The 18276-nt window shown below is 40.2% G+C and overlaps 2 protein-coding genes across 2 annotated transcripts; both read right to left on the reverse strand.

The window, feature by feature from the left end:
* Positions 1-33: 33 nt before the first annotated feature.
* Positions 34-8703, reverse strand: LOC139286967 (uncharacterized oxidoreductase YjmC-like). The gene is made up of 11 exons (XM_070907919.1): positions 8651-8703; positions 4473-4621; positions 4059-4247; positions 3266-3327; positions 3099-3152; positions 2906-3004; positions 2346-2481; positions 1938-2056; positions 1271-1366; positions 996-1106; positions 34-593 (listed from the first exon to the last, which is right to left on the reverse strand). The coding sequence occupies exons 1-11, from the start codon at positions 8656-8658 to the stop codon at positions 528-530; spliced, it is 1089 nt and encodes a 362-aa protein (XP_070764020.1). The 5' UTR covers positions 8659-8703; the 3' UTR covers positions 34-527.
* Positions 8704-14601: 5898 nt separating this feature from the next.
* LOC139287133 (interferon-induced transmembrane protein 5-like) lies at positions 14602-16518 on the reverse strand. The gene is made up of 2 exons (XM_070908119.1): positions 16312-16518; positions 14602-14823 (listed from the first exon to the last, which is right to left on the reverse strand). Exons 1-2 carry the CDS (start codon positions 16516-16518, stop codon positions 14602-14604), a joined length of 429 nt encoding a protein of 142 aa, XP_070764220.1.
* Between the last annotated feature and the right edge of the window lie 1758 nt (positions 16519-18276).

Here is an 18276-nt window from a genome sequence, read left to right on the forward strand (position 1 = left end):
TTTTAAAATTTTAAAAATATATTTTTTTGTGCGTCACACTGTAGCGATTATTGCATTGCATAATAACTGTAGCAAAGCAGCTCACAAACAGAATGAAACAAACAAACCACACTGACTTATCTTTCCACTATACCACTCAAACTTTTACTCATTCACATCCAGCCATCAGCTTTAACACTATGACTTACCTCAGTTTTAGACAAAGAGTGTGCATATTTCACTGTCAGAGATACAGCATCTTAAAATTTACTTTTGGATGAAGTATCTCAAGACACAAAAAAATATAATTAAAAACATGTTTTAAGGAGTCCCTTTCCTTTTTATATCTATTATCATTTTTTTTTATTTCATGAAGTTCAAATATTAAAATACATGTGTATAAGTGTGGTCAGAATGAATAAAATATGATTGTCAACATGTATAATGTGTGTAAACAGAGTTGCATTTCCCAAGTTGCTCAATGTTGCTCAACTTCAAGATGAGCAGAAGTGCCAGATTTCCAGTGCTGAGAATCGCGACGGGACCGACTAAATGGAGATGAGCTTGTCACATGGCAGCAGCCGGCTGACACCAATTTTCTTAGCACATTCGTTCTGCAGGAAAAAAATGTAAAGATGTCAAGAATCTCAATCTGAAAGGTTTTCTCCTTGGATATTTGGGGAAATATGCTTATGCACTTTATTGCAAAGAGTTGGATGAGAAAATGGATAGCACGCGTGTCTATACAGGAAATATGAAGCTACTGCCAGCAGCCACTCAGCTTAGCTTAGCATAAGAACTGGAAGCAGGGGGAAACAGCTAGCCTGCCTCTGTCCAAAGGTGACAAAATCAGCCTACTAGCACCTCACTAATTAAAAAGGTATATCTCGTTTGTTAAATCTGCAAAAAAGGGTACGTTGTGACTTTTCAGTCATTATACAGTCCATATGTTCACAGAGCTAGTATGAATACATTTTTCTAAATGGTTCAGGCCCTGACCACTTTGAAGCTCTTACCATGTAGTTGACGACATTGATGTGGTAGGAGATCCCGCCCATCTCCTCGCACTTCTTCATGTTCATCCTCTCTGGATCTCCAGCAGCCAAAACAGGAGCGTCGGGGTCAGCCTACAACAAACAGCAGCAGTCAACCAAATTAAGCTCACAGCTATTAACTTTCTTTGTTTAATTTTCTTTTAAAATTATAAGACTGAGCAGTTACAGTCATTGGACATCAACATATTTTCCTCCTACTTAGTCTCAACATAGAGGCAGCAGTAGGATCTACTCACAGGGTCCATGCCTCTCTGGATGGACAGCAGATCTGACATCCTGTCACTGAAACCGGGAGCAAAGTTCTCCGGGTTGATTGCCACGAAACACTGACCCTGAAAACACAAATGGGGTGATGACAACACTGTGAACTGACCCAATACAAACAAGTTAAGGGAGCCACGACGTGACGTAATATGGCCTACGTCTGACTTATTGATTGTGCTTATCTTTTAGACAGCAGTGGCTGTCAAAGACTGTGTTTCAACACGTAAAACTTGGCTCACAAAATAAATCCACGTCATGTTTGTTTTCTGTTTTTGACCCAAAGTAAGTTTGTTTAGGGTAACTGCTCAGTCACAAGCTCCAATTCATAATGGTTTAGACACTTTGACTAGAGGAACATATCTACATTATCAAACCAGTGGCTTTTATTTTAACAGGTAGCAGCCAATTTTCAAGGGAATCTACTTGACAATGCCAGACATAACGCAACGGCAAAACAACAAAAGTTCTGTCCACACACAATAAAACAAGAAGCCAACTTTTAGCATGTCATATCACTAACAACTACGATAAAAAACTAGCTACCTCAGGGACACATCTTTTTGTAAATGGGGTTAGTGTGTCCTCTTTAAAAACACAACACAAGCCAAAAATGAAAGGGAAAAAAACCCAAAAACGTACCAGGTTGGCAACACGGTCTGTTACTTTCCACGTGCGGACATGTTTGCTGTACTGGGCACCAGCCAAGATACCACAGAACACTTCCACCATCATTCCCAGACCATAGCCTTTGTACCCTCCTGAGGGGAACAACACAAACATTACAAACACACACAAACGTCAGTTGTTTCACGTAGAGAGAGGATGAAGTGTACCTTATCATATTTGATATAATATACAATCGATCAACAACCCAGAGAGTCGAGAGAATTTTTAGTTTGTAGTCGTTTTTTGAGTAAATGAAAGCACAGATTTCAAATTTCTGTCAGAAAAATAGTAAAATGCCCCTTTTTTTGCAAACAGAAGGAAATAAACACTTGGGCAGGATCTTTCCGTCTCAGAGCAGACTTTTATCAACTGGTTTCTGACCTGTGGCTTCACTGCCACCAATGGGCACCAGACCTCCTCCGCTCAGAACTTTCTTAGGATCAGGGGTCATCTTGCCCTGGGCGTCACAGCCCCAGCCCACAGGGATGGGGTCTCCACGCCGCTCATGGAGCTCCACCTGCGCACATAAATCATAGAGACATTGAGTAAGAGAGTAAGTAGACTATAAGTATACTGTAAGTATATAACTTTTCTAAACCACAGTTAAAAATGCCTGTTTAAATAAACTCTAAGTGGCCTCTCAGCTCCTTATTCATTCAGTGGTTATGAGGATTGTGCTTCTGCCACTGAAACAAGTTTCAGAAGAACCGGTGATGCCTTTATGTCCAAATCAGCCAAGTTAGTGTATAATTGAAACTCAGAACTCTCTGCACACTTTGTCAAAATCTATATTCATTTTAGACATTTGGCTATTGGACAAACAAACATATGGGGTTAACATGAACAGCCCATTGGTGCAGGTGATGTCTCTTGGCATTGAGGAAATGATGTTCTGTACCTAAGGCATCCCTGATGGCGTATCAGTATGAACCTGATCTTACCTTTCCAAGAGCTACAGCTGATGTGGCCATGTCCAGAACAAAGCTGTCTCCGTCTTTAGCAGGAGCTGCCACGCTGATGGGGTTGGTGCCCAAAGTGCACTACAAACAGCAGGTTCACAGTATTAGAATGAGACAGAGAAGTCGTTTACGGCATGAGGTACAGTTTAATCTGCAGAATAAATAATACATTTACCTCTTTACCACGTGTGGGAACCACCAGTGGGGACGTGTTGGTAAATGACATGCCCTGTGGTGGTCAGATTATTATTAGACTAAATTAAATATATAAATAAATATTTATATTAGTAATAGTGCAACTATTTAAAATAGAGTTGACAGGCAGATAAACCTTTCACTCACAATCATGTTTTCTTTCAGCGCTTGCATTGCGTAGTATCCGGCAATGCCGTAATGGTTGGAACCTAAGAAAGAAAAGTGCCGTACAGTAAATCTTTGAATATCAATGACAATGTGTTTTCATTGTATTATTTGTTCTTTGACCACTTTAGTGAAGTATAATCCTTCTTTGATGAACTGAAAAGGGATTTTACTGCCCAAACCTTTTTCGTCAGAACTTTTTCCATCTCTAAAGTAAACTGTATTCATTTAAATCCAACGCACCGAATGTTTTTGAAGTCATCAGACACGACAGTGGTTTTGGTTTCTCTTCTATCACACTTAATTGCCTGTTATATGAACCAAATACTCAACACGCAAATCTTTTAACAGTGAAGATAATCCCTTCACGAATGCTGAACGTTCAGTCCAATCAAATACAGACCTGCATTTGTAACCTGAGCATGTTAGTGTGAAACTTCAGTTCACAAGAAACGAGTAAACATGTTTTTAACGTCTTTAAATCATTTACCTACAATTACAGCAACTGCATCAAGACATATAAAATATAAAATGAGCGGTAGAGCAGTTATAGCCACATATTGACTTTTATTTTGGAAGCAAAGTGTGAACATGCATCATTCCTCTGTCAAAATAAGACCAACTGTGTGACATGCTGCACTAAGACGTTACGTTTGACAGACAGAAAAATAGATCTATGCACATATTTCTGTTGACGGATGTCCTGAAGGCCTGTGCAGCTGCATCACACCCCCCATCACCTTTCCTCTGGGGTTTTAAAGAAAACCGGACTCACCATGTGCCACCACCCAGCCAATGCCAGCTTCTTTGGCTTTCTTAATGGCCAGATTCATGCAGAAGTTTCCCACCACAGGACCCAGGAGGTTCTTCCCATTCACCAGCGCAGTGGCTGCACTCTCCTTCTCCACCACCGGCTCACCGTCCTTGGCACAGATTCCCGTCTGGATGTCCTTTACATACATGTCTGTCAAAAACAACCATATTCAAATACAGACACAAAAACATCCAAGTCAAGGGGTTGAAGGCTGGCTCATGAAAATAGGTGAATTAGTAGAAAGTGGAGAGATTTGTTTTCGTATTTACATGTCTCTTTCAGATACATTCACAGTTTACTTGCTTTTTTCTTCTTTACCACCACACTTGTGCTGCCACCTTTAAATCAAACATGCTGATAAAGCGCCCCACTGACCCATCCTGTTGAGCCCGTGGCTGTAGTGGCCCCTGTGGTCTCCCTCCACCAGCACTTCAGCCAGGCTGCGGGCATGATGCGGCTTGGTGTCCACAGCTGTCATGCACCTCTCAATGAACCCTTGCACCTCCGCCTTGCTAATCAGACACCTGCAAAGAGGAAAAGTATATAATCTGATGATTATCCTCAAATATGCTCATTTTTAAAGCAATCAACTGGATTATGGTGTTGTCGCTGTACACAACAAAGATAAATAACCCTCGGGTATGACACGTTTGTGTTTTGTAAATAAATGCTATTAGGATTCACTGTATGACCGCAGCGCAATAACATTATTCAAAGGGTGAAGAAAGTTTATGTTTTAGTTGGTTAATTACTACGACGATATGTTGTCTGCTCACTTTCCACACCTAAAGTCTGTTGTGATATTTGTTAAATTCCTCTGACCTAATGGAGTTGCAAATCAACTTTGACTTTGGCAACTCAGAGTCAGAAAAGAAAACAAATAAGTCAACACAATAGTTTTTTGGCAGATGTTCTGTTTCTCAAACAAACGTTGGCTACAAGAACAGAACAGACAGTCTGACTTTTGGCCTATAAAGCAAAAGGTAATCCAAACCTATTGCAATGCTGCCCTATTATGTCCCACACTAAAGTCCTGCAGAGGCGAACCTTTTTTTGCCCCACATTTTATAGGATTTGACAGAATGGACAGCACAATGCTACTTCAAAGTCTGAAGTCCATCTTTGCAACAGTGATTGCACAACCTGTAACCATATAGATGATGTAGGTCATGACAGTGAAATCTGATGGTGGCCACTGAGAACAAAAGTGCAAACCTTTGTTGTTTGTCTATTGACTTTAAAAAGTAATGCTGAGCTGTGTGAATACAAGAACTGGCAAGACATTATGTACCAGATGATGTTTTGAATAAATTCTCTCTCCACAGTGTGTCACGCTATAAACAGTGTTGTCACTGTCTCTCTTTTTGTCACAGTTATGTGACCGTTGTGTATGAAAATCCACAGAAAACTGCAATAACTGCACTGTATGTTTGAAAGATGTATTGAATACATTAGGGTGGGCACTGACTAAGGCATGGCAATAACTGAAGTGGTCAGTCAAAAAAAGAAAAATCATGATTATGCCTTCAGTTCTAAGATCAAACTTTTAGGAGAGAAAAAAAATTATGAAAATGTTTGTTTGCAATTCCTACAAATATGCATTTGGTCAGATATGAATTAAGTTGTCGCATGCTTGACTAAACTAACAGCACATGGTCCCTCAATCAGCACCAGATGCAAATAGTTACATCACCACTGAGCAGAGTAAAGATTGTTGTATGGCAGAAAACCTCTACTGATATTTAAAACCAGTAGAGTTACTCCACCAAACAACAACAACAACAATTTGTGAGCTCAGATCCAAATGATACACTTCTAAATGTTCATCTAAAGGAGGGTAACGAGGTAAAGTTCAATGACAAAGAACAAAGTTTAGATGATATTTTCTGTGAGGGGTTAGTATTATGTCATATGAAAACATTTTCACAGTTAGCTTTTTTTTTACATCCAGTATGTTCTACTCCCCCTCTTCTTGCCTTGTTTACTTCATTGTACTTTGAGGTATTTGGTGGTTAGAGAGGGGAAAATAAAAGCCGTAAATCCTGGAAACATAATTGGGTCCAGATATGGGCTGCAGGCAAGCTGGCTGGTGACTGGATGATTCTCAACTCCTCTACAAAACAACATTGTGTTCTGTGCAAACAGCTTTGCTCAAAAACCAATAACTGATGCAAGTCATCAAATCTTTTGCACCTCAGAGAGTTGTGTGTTTGTTAAATGACTGATCCTCTTTCTACTGGTTAACTGAAACTATAGCAATTCCCCAAACTAAAGGATCCAACTTGCTGTTATAGTATCTGGTTTTAGTTTCTGGCCAGAGCATCTGACTGTGAGACAAGCAACTCATATATTCACATGTTCTGACTAAAACCTGAAAGATCTTGAAAGCAACATATCTGAGTTGAATTAAATTGTCATCTTAACTCAGTGAATTCGTTTAAATGTTGATGTGTCAGTTGAGACTTCAACAGTTTAGGTCCTCAACAAAAATGTGTTGTGAGGACAATGATGTGAAATTTTCCCTTCAGCTGTTGCTCATCTGAAAATCAAGTTGAGGCACAAACAAGAGCTCAGAAGGGACACTGTGTACTCCCACAGCCCGCCACCCCAAACCCATCCCATCGCTAACTGCAACCTAAAATCTGTCTGCTTCAGTTCTCTGGTCTGGGCGAAGAAATACTTGACACCCAATCCTCCGAAAAACAGCAATTTTAAATTTTTTGTACAGATTAAACCAAGGAGATATAACTTGTTAATTATTGGTCTTTGCTGGTAGGCTGGTTTTGTTACCTCTGGACAGAACCAAACTAACCATTTCCACACTTTTCCTGTCTTTATGCTAAGCTAAAGCTGGCTCCAGCTACATATTTACCATACAGATGTGAGAGTGGTATCAATCTTCCCATCTAACTCTTCCCAAAATGCCAAACTACTCCATGTAGGATAAGGATTCCATGTAGCTTAGGTGTTGCAGAACCTCATAGTTCATTCACGCTGTTTTTATTTTACCAATATTGTAGAAACCTCCCACCCATTGTGTATGATTAATGAACAGCATGGACTTCGGATGTAAAACACACTTTTTCCCCAGTGCAAACCATTAGTGAATCTGGACTCTTTCATGGTCAAATGTTAGTTTCTCTCCACTTTAGTACCAACACCAAACATAGCTTTTGACCTTTAGCTTTTGGCCTTTACACTAGTTGCCATTCTACTGCAGGCCCCCTTCCTTATGTGGACACACATAAACCATAACAGGGTCGTCTCTGTCATTTACTAGGACCACTCACATCTGCAGGGAGGGCTTGGCTAGGGGGTAGGGTGCTGGAACACACAGTAGCCCTAATGAAATTCAGAATGGAGCCCATTTAGGGTCCGTAGGTCCCAGTGGCAACTTATGAAATGTCTTATGTAAGAAAGAGGTAAAAACTCTATAGTATACAAATTCCTGGCAGGTGAAAAAGAAGTGAGGAAGAAGTCGCAGATAAGGGAAAACTTTGACCATGATGGAAGTGAGACACCTTCAAGACAGCAGGTACCAAAGAAATGATTGTCAGCGACTGTCAGCAAGTCTCAAGAATGCACTGAGGCCCCATAGGCTGAGTGTTTGTTTAGGCGCTACATAAATGCTAATAGGTACGGCATTTTAAACATAGCTCAAAAAGTTGTGCATGCCATTCCTGCAAGGGGCCAGTGCTCTCCTATAAGACAACACATCAAAAATACAATAGAAACAGATCCACGTAACTGCTATAAGTCTTCATGTATTCATGAACAGCTCCAAAATCTTTATCCATAAGATAAAGAAGTTACATCATAAATCATGTCACGTGAAGGAGGAACTGACTTTGAGAATCCTCTTGGATGTGTGCAGGAGGGTGTGTGACTGTGTGCTTACTTGTCGGGTGTTTATTGAACTACATGGAGTCAGTTAGGCAGTTCTACAAGGGGACACGCTAGTCGACGGGCTTTAAAACGTAACCTGAAGTCTGGACACAAGTTCATGGACAGATTGTGCAGGTTGCTGCTACAGTTTGGTATGTTTTAATTGTTTTATTTTTTGTTGTTGTTTTAATACATGTTCACATGACTCCCAAGAAAGCAGTATTGATGCTGAGCACATTATTCCCAGTTAAAACCTTTCAAGGGAAGTGTACTAACTTCCTTTACGTCCCCTTTGTAACATTAATTGCAGGCAGCCACAGACATACTTAATGAAAAGTGAGAGAGAGATGAAGTTAATGAGAGAGAAAAAAAGAGGCTACAATGACTTTTTCGTGACTAGTGACCATGCAAGTTTACAGTGGTGGGAGAAGTATTCAGATCCTTTATTTAAGTACAGAAGTACTATCAGCTACATGTATTTAAAGTATTAAAAGTAATAGTATTCATAATGTACTTACTTTACTTAGTTACCTTCCACTACTTATCATTCACAGCAACAAGAAAAGGTTTCTCTGTCAGCAGCCCGTCAGGTCTTACAGCTCATTCACACGCTAATTGACTCTCTTGTCCTTGACCCACTTTAATTGGAGACCAGACCGGGTCCCTACCTGCTCATGTTCACTGTCCTGCGTTGTGCTCCTTCAGGTCGACAGGTTGTCGCTCTCGGCTCTCTGGTGCTGCTGATCTGATGGTGTGTCAGTGATCCGCAGAGACTCTTGTCAGCTTGCTCTTCAAGTTCAGCAGCGTTTGTAAACGCCCAGTGTTGCCAAATCTGTCAGGTATCCTGTCTGTCTGTGTCTCTGTGGGCGTGTTGGAGGCTTTGAGGGGGGAGTCTCTCTCAAGGTCGTGGGGCTCCTCCAGGCGTTGTGTAAATTCAGCAATTTGCTGCTTCAGTGTTTGTCATGATAGGTAGCCTACCTATGGAGAGCACGCTGTACTGGCGGGTAATGCCCCCTTAAAAACAATCTACTGTAGATTATCTATAGGCGGTTTACTTAATGACTAATATTTGTCTAATATTCCCATAAAACCTATAGGAATTTCCTCTGCTGTTTTCCTTATCTTTGGGATGTTGTGCAACTGCATACATTTGACCTTTCTAAATTATTTTAAGCTCTACTTTATGTAAATCATTAAAAAATGATAATATTCCAAAATAACTTGCTTTGTAATTGCCAAAACAGCCAGCTCCCTCTTAAACATCAGAAAAAATCTTATAATACAATTAATTATCCTGCAGAATACCTGCATCATACCTACAGGACTCCTTCAGTCAAGTGTAAACACATAAAATACATAAGACAAGAGAAATCATTACAGAAACTTTGCCGCTGTGGATGAAGCTCCATTCGTAGTTATGAGTCCTTTCAGTCTGAGAAGCAACAAAACTCACTGGTGCTTGTAATAAATGTGAACACATGGCTTTAGGCTAAGGCGTAGTCAGTTACATAAGAGAGAATGCGAAAGACGAGGAGTGGGACACAACGACCCGTTTCTCCCTCTGGTGGCTCAGATCTGTCTTTGATTAAATGTTCTCTAGTATTTTTTCTTTTTTTTAATCTTAACACAAAACAGGTTTGAACCAAGCTTGAAACTGAACTCCTACTTAGAAACGTATTCTTAAAGGATTACATTTCAGTTGATAACGCTTTTGTTTAGATTTTATTTCTTGTTGTTCACAATTAGCAATTTTACTTTCCTCACCTTATCAACTATCTTATTTTCTTAATTTTGCTGCCTGGCTACATTCCACATGATGTTGAAATGGTCTGGTGTGCAGACTGCATTTGATCTCCTTTATCAACAGACAAGACAACGTGGCACTTTGTGCTTTCAAAATCTGATAAGAAAAGTTTTGCTGTTTGAACTGTTTTTGAGATGCAGCTGGTATGATGAATGTCATTCTCGTGTTCATTTGTATTATACAAGGATAATAGTCTTTAAAATGTTATGCTCATACAAAAGATTGCAGCACCAACATCAGTCCATATGTATTTTTTAGGAAATCAATGTGCTCACCTAATGTGTTTGATACACATATCCTAATTTTTCCTAAATATAATATGTATCATGAAAACGTATAGCTGACTGCGGCCTTTATCTCACTGTCTGTGATTATAACGGAGATTTATGCCGCTCTTACGGCTATAGACATGTTGTTCTACAGCAGTATGGCTGAGAGTGACATGAAAAAAATACATTGAACGCAACCTAATGCAAAAGTCCTGTCATTAATATGTAATTTGTGGTGATGTTGTATTGGATTGCATTACATAAGGTGTATCTATTTATTCTATATAAATGAGGAGAACAAAATATTAGACACACCCTTCTCAATGTGTTAACTCTGTGTTTTCAAGTCAAAAAGGCTGGATGGTCTCAACCAGGGAATCCTTCGTGTTGAGATCGGTGCTGGTGCCTTTCTCTGAAGTCCAGCAGGCCACAAGGGGTCAGGCACTCACTGGACATGGAAGTATGGCAATTCAACTGAATAAGAGTTGAGTGGTTTAGATGCACACAGTATATAACCACTGCTATGCCCACATTCTGTCCACATGGCAGGAACACGACTGTACAAGCATATTGAATCTCTGATTTTGGAAGTCTTGCGCAAGCTCACATCTGGCACCAAAGCAGCTATAATTTGGTAGTGAACGAACTGACTTCATGCTCGGCTTTTATATGTTCTTCGTCCTGCAATTTATGAGAGAGAAAGTAGCTAATGAGATACTTAAGATACCCTAAACTTCTCTGCAGTTTACAAAATACTTTAACTAGTTATGAGTTTGTACTTTAACCCCAAACAATCTCTGAAAATACTTCATTATCCACAAAGGAAAGAAAAGATAGTAGTGGCAGTGTTTTTCCAGAGTGGTAAGATGTAAGCCTGTTTTTGCTTCACCAACAATATGATTATAGAGTTTTTGTCACCTCCTCTGTGTTTTTATTGAGGACATCTTCTAATGAAAAGACAGAAGTGACAGAAAATCTCAGAAGCAATTTATTGTTAGCTCCCAAAAGCCACCACGGGACTAGTTTAGACATGACAATGCACCTTGAAGTTCATACTCAATGCTAAAAGGAGTTTTGTGAACCCAGGTTGTCAAGCCAGAAGATAATTACTGTTGTAATTATCAGCATGTCCAAACAGCAACTATTCAAACTAAGGCTTACAATCAAAGTTTGCTACAATGAATGTGTCACAAGGATTAAAATGTCTGTGTTTGTGTATGTCCCTCTGTGGACACTAGCATTTGTGAGTAGGCTTGTGTGTATGTGTGTATGTGCTCAGTATATTTTAAGTGTATAAATGCCTGTATGTAAATGCATGTGTTTGCCTGGGCATGTCTGTATGCTTATTCTAACCAGATTGCCATGAAATTTGCTTTGGATGTTCTTGGATGTCTAAATCCTAATGTTTTTAGTGACCCCATGACCTTGGCTGTAGTGCCATAATTAAGTAAGCATTTACTTTTTTCATAGAAAATGTCAGAATCAAAAGAAATGCAGATGGCCATGACATGTACTGAGCACATTGGTAATCCCCCTTTCCACTTTAGATACTCCATGAGTTTCCCTCTTGCACCATCTTGTGCGCAACGTCAGCTTTGCACACAAGATACAGTATCTTGATCTAAAAGGCTCAAAGAAAGATCAGCAGTGCTAGCTAGAAGACAACTAAATTTAAGGGTTATTTTAGAAGTTTATATCTTTATTTATTACAAAGCCAGGCTGCTTGGACTATTAAAATGTACCTATAAGGAGAAATTGCCTGATACTTTGCAATATCCATAGGAAATAGTGTATTCAGAATTTTATACAAATGTCTAGTTTTACACAAATGTCCTGCAGGTATTAATTTCACGAGGTCAATTGTACCGTTAATTATTCTGTTCCCTTATTGCTTTTTATTGCATAAAAAACATAAAGAAAAATATGCATAAAGATATTCCAAAAGAAGTAGGCTACTTTTTTGTAATTTTATGTGGGTGGGGGTCATCAGTATATATACAGTGGTGAAATAGGGGTTCCTTAAGAATAAGGTTGGGAACCACTGGTTTAGAGGGTAAGAAGTGTTTGTTGAACCTGACTCACACAATAGCACAAGAGTATGTGTCCTGTCTGCATGTCGTCCTCCTGCTCCGCAGCCCTCAGCTGTAGTGAAACAGCTCCCAGAAAGAGCAGCGAGGAGTTAGCGCCCCCTCCCTCTGCAGCGCCGGCTCCATAGCCTGTAATTCTCCACGGCTCAGACATCTGTAAGCATTTCTCTCTCACCACAGGAGGAAAATAGAAAGTTGGAAGCCAGAAGCTGTGATTTGGGTGCGTATAAATAAAGTTGCAAGCAAAGGAGCCTGCAGCCTGCTAATATGATGGGAGTCCAGAGGGTGGGAGGTCGGGAGGAGCTGGACACCCAAGTCATCAAAGAAGAAGGACAAGGAGCAGGAGGACTAATGGAGCCTCTGTGCGGTTTTCTGTGGGACATTCAGATTTAGTCTCTGTATTGCTCAAGGGCAGTGGGTGTACTTCAAATACCATGTGCAAGTACAAACTTGATTCATTCTCTGCTATCACATCCTCCCTTGTCTGCATGTCTGTCTTTATCACTGCATACCGTGTGACATGTTACTAAAGACAGCTGTGTCAGTCAAAGCTAATTTGGCTTGCAGTTCAAATCCTAAAATATTATTTCCATCTGGTCTGTACATGGTACATAGTCCTTGAAGGCACAGCAACATTGGCACACCACTTGAAAAACACTATTGGCAGGGAGGAACATTTTGGGAGCACTGTATTAAACCTATATTTATCATTAAATGTTGTGTCTGTATCTACTTGTTCTGCTCCTTAATTTGATAAGGCAATTCTGTCCAATGCAGAATTACATCAAATGTAAAGCTTGTCTTGTCTGGTGCATGATTTTATACATATTTCTATGGGATTTAGGATTGAGCATGCCATATCTGGTGTCTTTGTCTACCTGAACTTTGGGGTTTTAATTGTATTCTAATATATGATTAAATACGTTTTGCAGCACAACAGACATCTGTGGTGATGACCCTATAGGTGGGACAGAACAGGATAAAATATCCATACATTGTCTCAGGCTACTTCCTGGGGCACTAACCAGCCAGCTAATATAAATGGCAAGTCCCAAAACGTGCACCATTTAATCTGTATTAATTCCTCAGACTGAGAGCAGATTTCGTGGAAATGAGCCATCTCGTCGTGCTGCAGGCCTCCACATCGCTGCTGACTCCTCTGTAGTGGTCTGCCTTGGTAGCCCTGCCTTACAACTGAGGGCACATTTCCACAGTTTCCTAAATTGGCATGTTCTGTATATAGTTGGTACAGCAGCAGACTCACAGCTGGGATGAAAAACCACCATGCCTTGCCCATTCCCTCAGACCCGACCCAGAATCAAACATATGAAGCCCAAAATGACCACTTTAAAATTGGGTGCAGCAGAACGAGCCATCTGAAGGAACATCTTTTCATCTCTGTGTTCATTAACTAAAAGACATATATGCATTACGTGGAGGAGAAAGGCTGATCTGTTTTTTTATGCAATACTGAGTTAACAATATCTGGTATATTTTATTATTATTACTCAATCACAAGAGGTCAGCAATAAGATGATGTAAAATTAAAATACTAAGCACAACAAAATACTAATAAAAATACATGAATAATGACCAAAAATAGATGTATGTTGTAACAGTAATACAATTTAAAGAACTGCTGAAAGAAAAAAAACGTGACTATCAATGGGAGGTGAATGTTGATTGTCCTTTGTCATCGTGACATTCAGACTTTGGCTCCACAATCCTCTGTTCTCTCTGCTCTTTCTCCTCTTTCTACCCCCACTACAGATGATTTCAGCTGTCATCAAAACTTCCATTCCACATAAATACAATAAATAACAACAAAAATAACCCAGAGTAGCTGCTTGCTCAATCTCTCAGTCTGTATTCAGCTCCTAGTCTTTCTTAACTCTGTTGTTCCCCTCTTTTTCCATTTCAGTCTTTGATCAACATTACATCTCTACTGAGCGTGTCTGGGAAACTGAACTCTCTCTAATACTGACATTACAAATAGGGATGCACTGATACTAATGCCCTAAAGTACTAGTACTACAAGTACTAGTTCAATACAAATACAAAAACTGTTATCATTCATTTTAGGTCACTGGTCCAAAAGTATTATGTTTTATCCGTTGTTTAACTCACAGACACTGATTGAATGCCATGTTTTAGTCTTTTATTGGCTGGATATCTGATACCAACATTAGTATGGGTGCATCCCAAAGAGGACATTCTTGTAATACACAAACCAAGACTTACTTTTCTTTCTCACCAATTAGGGGACTTTAGTGCAGCGCAGATTTTAGGAAGCCCACCTTTACCACTTGGCTAAAATTCTTAGGAGCTGTTACATCAGCCCTCATCTGTTGAATTCAAGCAAATGTCCTCTCCCAGCTAGTGTGAATGTGTTGACTTTGAGACTCATCTGTGATTTTTTTTTTTTTTTTTTTTTTAAGATTTCTCTCCTTCTCCTCCATCTACCAGCTGAACAGTTTCATGAAGTTTTGGAAGCCGTCCTCTCCAAAGAAGTCGAAGGAGCCCTGGGACGTGCCCAGGTGGATGAGCAGGAGGACGAGCAGGACGACGGCCAGAAGTGGAATCAGCAGGTTCCAGCCGGCTGCCAGGATGTTGTACCACTTGGCCTTGTCTGAACACTCCTGGGCCAGCTGCAGGTTGCCCTGAGTCTTCTGGTCCCTGGCCTACACAGACGGATACACCAACACACTCACATTATTACATGAAATTACAGAAATGACATAATTGAGAGTTGAAGACATAAAAGCTTTGTTTCTGCATGGTCCAGCTAAATATTTAAGACAATTTATGTGCATAAAGAACAAAAATGCTTAGTGTCTACACCCATGTATACTGTAAATAGTCAGAGGAGGAGGGTAAACAAATATCATAATGTTCACTGTTGTTTTTGTTTACAATCAGTTCATTGCAGCTTGTCCCATAATTCCTAGTTTTTCCAGATTCAAGGTTATGCAAGGGCGGAGTGATATGAAATCCTTGAGCTGCTTCTAAGCAAATCTGTATATATTTTGGAACGGACCAGACTGAGTCTTGCCCTAGCACTCTCTAATTTCCCATGAGTACTTGCCCATTAGGAAGATGCCAATTACGCCATTTTTAACTCCCCAGACAAGCAGCCAGTCACTGTCTTTAATTTGGGTGCTGCGCCAATACCGGGTCTGTGATTCAGAGCTGCGCCCCATTCAGACAGATGAAAGATTTAAAAAAAGACTTAAATAAAGGGTATACACACCCTTTTGTGGTGAGTTTTTTCAGAAACCTTTATATTCAGGTAGTCACACAGTTTGTCCAGTCCTGCTTTGCACATGGCATTTTCAAGGACCTTTGGGTCTTCTTTTAGTGAGAAAACCTTTTGTTTTGGTTTATGTTCCTATTTCTCCACAGCCCCATTCCTGTGGTAAAGGGCACACCAACTTCCTACTGTGGGTGCCATCTGGTCAGGGACAATAATAATAGGTCTCGACAATGTTTGAAATATATTACTTTTTGCAATTTACCAAGAAATATCTTCTTAACAGAGCATTTACATGGTGGAACAAATTTAGCCTTGTTTTCATGGCATCACTCTACCTGTTGTGCAAGTCTGGCGCTCTAAATCAAGCCATGTCAAATTGTCCTTTACTTTGGCAGAGAAGTAATGACTTGGCTTATTCTTTTAGAAATATTTTGTAGTGCTGCTATTCCTCTGTGCTTCATTTCCCAATGTGGCATTTGCCACAACATGCCCATTGTTTTAAAGCTTTCCGTGCCAGCACAGCCCACCTTTTGTCTATTTCTGCCAAACTTTCTTTTACACAAGGCTTTAAATCATCAGAGACATTCTTCTCACAGATTAGGTGGCACCAAACGGGCACTATTAAAGTCTAATGTCATATTGCATATTGTTAGCTAATTTTAAAATTGTTCTCTTTTCTCGCCAAGTATATTCTAGTGTTTCTACCATTGGTGTGTTCAAAAATAATAAGCACTTAAGACATCAGTTAATAAAACTGATTTCTGGATTCTACTGTAAAACACATCAGCAGAGAGAACATTTCAGCCTCGTCCTATCTTCTTCCTTTTGACACCTCAGTTAATTTCTTGGACGTTGCATGCTTCATGAAAATAGTCCAAACTGACACAAAAGTAAAAGAAAGAGCACAAGATCTCACCTTGATGGAGTAGATGAGAGCCATGAATCCCAGACAGCAGAAGTTAACGTACAAGGTGTTGCACAGCGACCAGATTAGATAGTCCCGGGGAGGATTCTTGCCAGCATTGCCCATGTTCACCACGGTGGATCCAGCCGGCTTACGGGCAGACTTACAGTTGGTGAGTGGGGTGCAGTCTGAGGGGAAGTTGTATGAATGGTTGTCCATGGTTGGCGATCAGACAGGAGATCCCTGGCTATGGGTGAATAGGTGGCTTTGCAAACTAGCTAGCCTTCCTTTGCACGGTGCCTATTTGGAAAGTAGTGCCCCCCCTGTGTGAGAGGCTTATAAAGGCCCATGAAGGGGGAGGTGACAGGGAGAGGACGCAAGGGCAGGGTCCTTTAACATACAGCAGGTCTGTCATTATGTGGTCAGGCCTGAGAGAGACTGAAATAGAGATACAGAAAGACAGAAAGCTTGTATGAGAGAGAAGACAGGGACAGTGAATAGATGCATGAGAGCAGTGCAAAATCTCTTCCACCTCAGCTTTCATAGAGGTTCTGGTGGTGTGGGTCAGGTGGCTGAGTTGGGCGGTGGTAGCAGAGGACAGCAGAGGCAGGGTCGTGCTGTTCAAAAGCCTTGAAGGTGTTGAGGAGGAGTTCATCAGATGCGCTTGTCTGCCAGAGGCTTTGAGGGACGAGTCTGTGATGTGGTCTCTTTGGGAACTGAGTGGGTGCACAAAGGTCATATGTTACACTTGAAAAATATATTTTACATTTAGGTTTTGATGTCTGTAGACAAATAAAAGTTTTCATCCTGCCTGAACATGGGTTTTATTTAAGATGAAGCTGAACGACTGAACGACTTGTCGATCATACAACTTTTCTGATAATTTACTGTTTTGGTCATTTTTCAAGCAAAAAAAGGCAAACAATCTCTAGTTCCATCTTCTCAAATGGGATGATTTGCTGCTTGTCATTGTTATGTATGATAGTAAACAGAATATCTTCAGTTTGGGACTGCTGGTCGAACAAAACCAGCTATTTGAAGGCATCACATTGGGATCTAACAGGCGTTTTTCACAATTTTCTGACATTTTATAGACAAAATGACTATCAATGAATCAAAAGAAATATGATATTAAACATAATCTTTCGGAATCTTTAGCATCTTTGCGTAAGAAAATAAATTAAACGTTGACTTCAGAGATGACAAATCTTTAATTGAGTGTTTTATTTTGCTTACGTCTTTCTTTTTACAGGGCAGGGTTGGCTCAGTATTATATTTTTAAGCACTTCAAATTCATTCAGTTACTCACACTGGAGTTTCCAAGTACAACCACAGTCTACTGTTGGAGGCCACTGAGCATCCCCACTGCGTAAAAGAGGTGTTTAGTGACTTGTGAAAGGGAACAACAGGCATTTCTCATATTCTTACAGGTTTCAGTGCAGTGGGGCCAGACTGAGGCATAACATGGAAACAAACCTACTTTTCTAGATTTATACTGACTGCATTATTTGATGTTAACACAGAGAAAACATTATTGTTGACATCAGCATCCTGGATTTGAAGGATCTGAGATGTCATGCCAGTAAGGACTTCTAACATATGTTTTGTGTTACATCTTGTATTTAATATCCAGCGGGCATTATGGGATGGATCTCATGGGTGTGGCAGAATTAAAAAAAACAACTCAATGCATGTAGTAATTGCTGGATTAACCTGTAAGGGGGTCCCAAGGCAAAAATGTTAACCTTAACAAATGTGCAATTAATCAAATTATGACACGTGGTGAACCTGGGTTTTTTGGGGCACCCATCCTGAAAGGGCAGCAGCCTATTAGTGGCAACAGTAAAACATGTAAAGTGTTCAGTTGGTGGTGCTATAGGTGATGCAGTTGCAGGAGTAGACTGTTGTGGGGGACATATTTTGCCCAGGGTGGGAACAGTTGGATCCTCAATGTCAAATGGCTCTTTTTAAATTCTT

Source organism: Enoplosus armatus, chromosome 6 (assembly GCF_043641665.1).
Source record: "Enoplosus armatus isolate fEnoArm2 chromosome 6, fEnoArm2.hap1, whole genome shotgun sequence".
Classification (NCBI taxonomy): domain Eukaryota; kingdom Metazoa; phylum Chordata; class Actinopteri; order Centrarchiformes; family Enoplosidae; genus Enoplosus; species Enoplosus armatus.

Excerpts from the sequence above, each read along its gene's own strand:
- LOC139286967 (XM_070907919.1), bottom strand. Across the intron at positions 1,107-1,270 it reads TCCAGAGAGGCATGGACCCT|GCTGACCCCGACGCTCCTGT; the intron begins GTGAGTAGATCC and ends TGTTTGTTGTAG. Across the intron at positions 594-995 it reads TCAATGTCGTCAACTACATG|AACGAATGTGCTAAGAAAAT; the intron begins GTAAGAGCTTCA and ends TTTTTCCTGCAG.
- LOC139287133 (XM_070908119.1), bottom strand. The coding sequence starts at position 16,518 with ATGGACAACCATTCATACAACTTCCCCTCAGACTGCACCCCACTCACC. Across the intron at positions 14,824-16,311 it reads CTCTCATCTACTCCATCAAG|GCCAGGGACCAGAAGACTCA; the intron begins GTGAGATCTTGT and ends CCGTCTGTGTAG.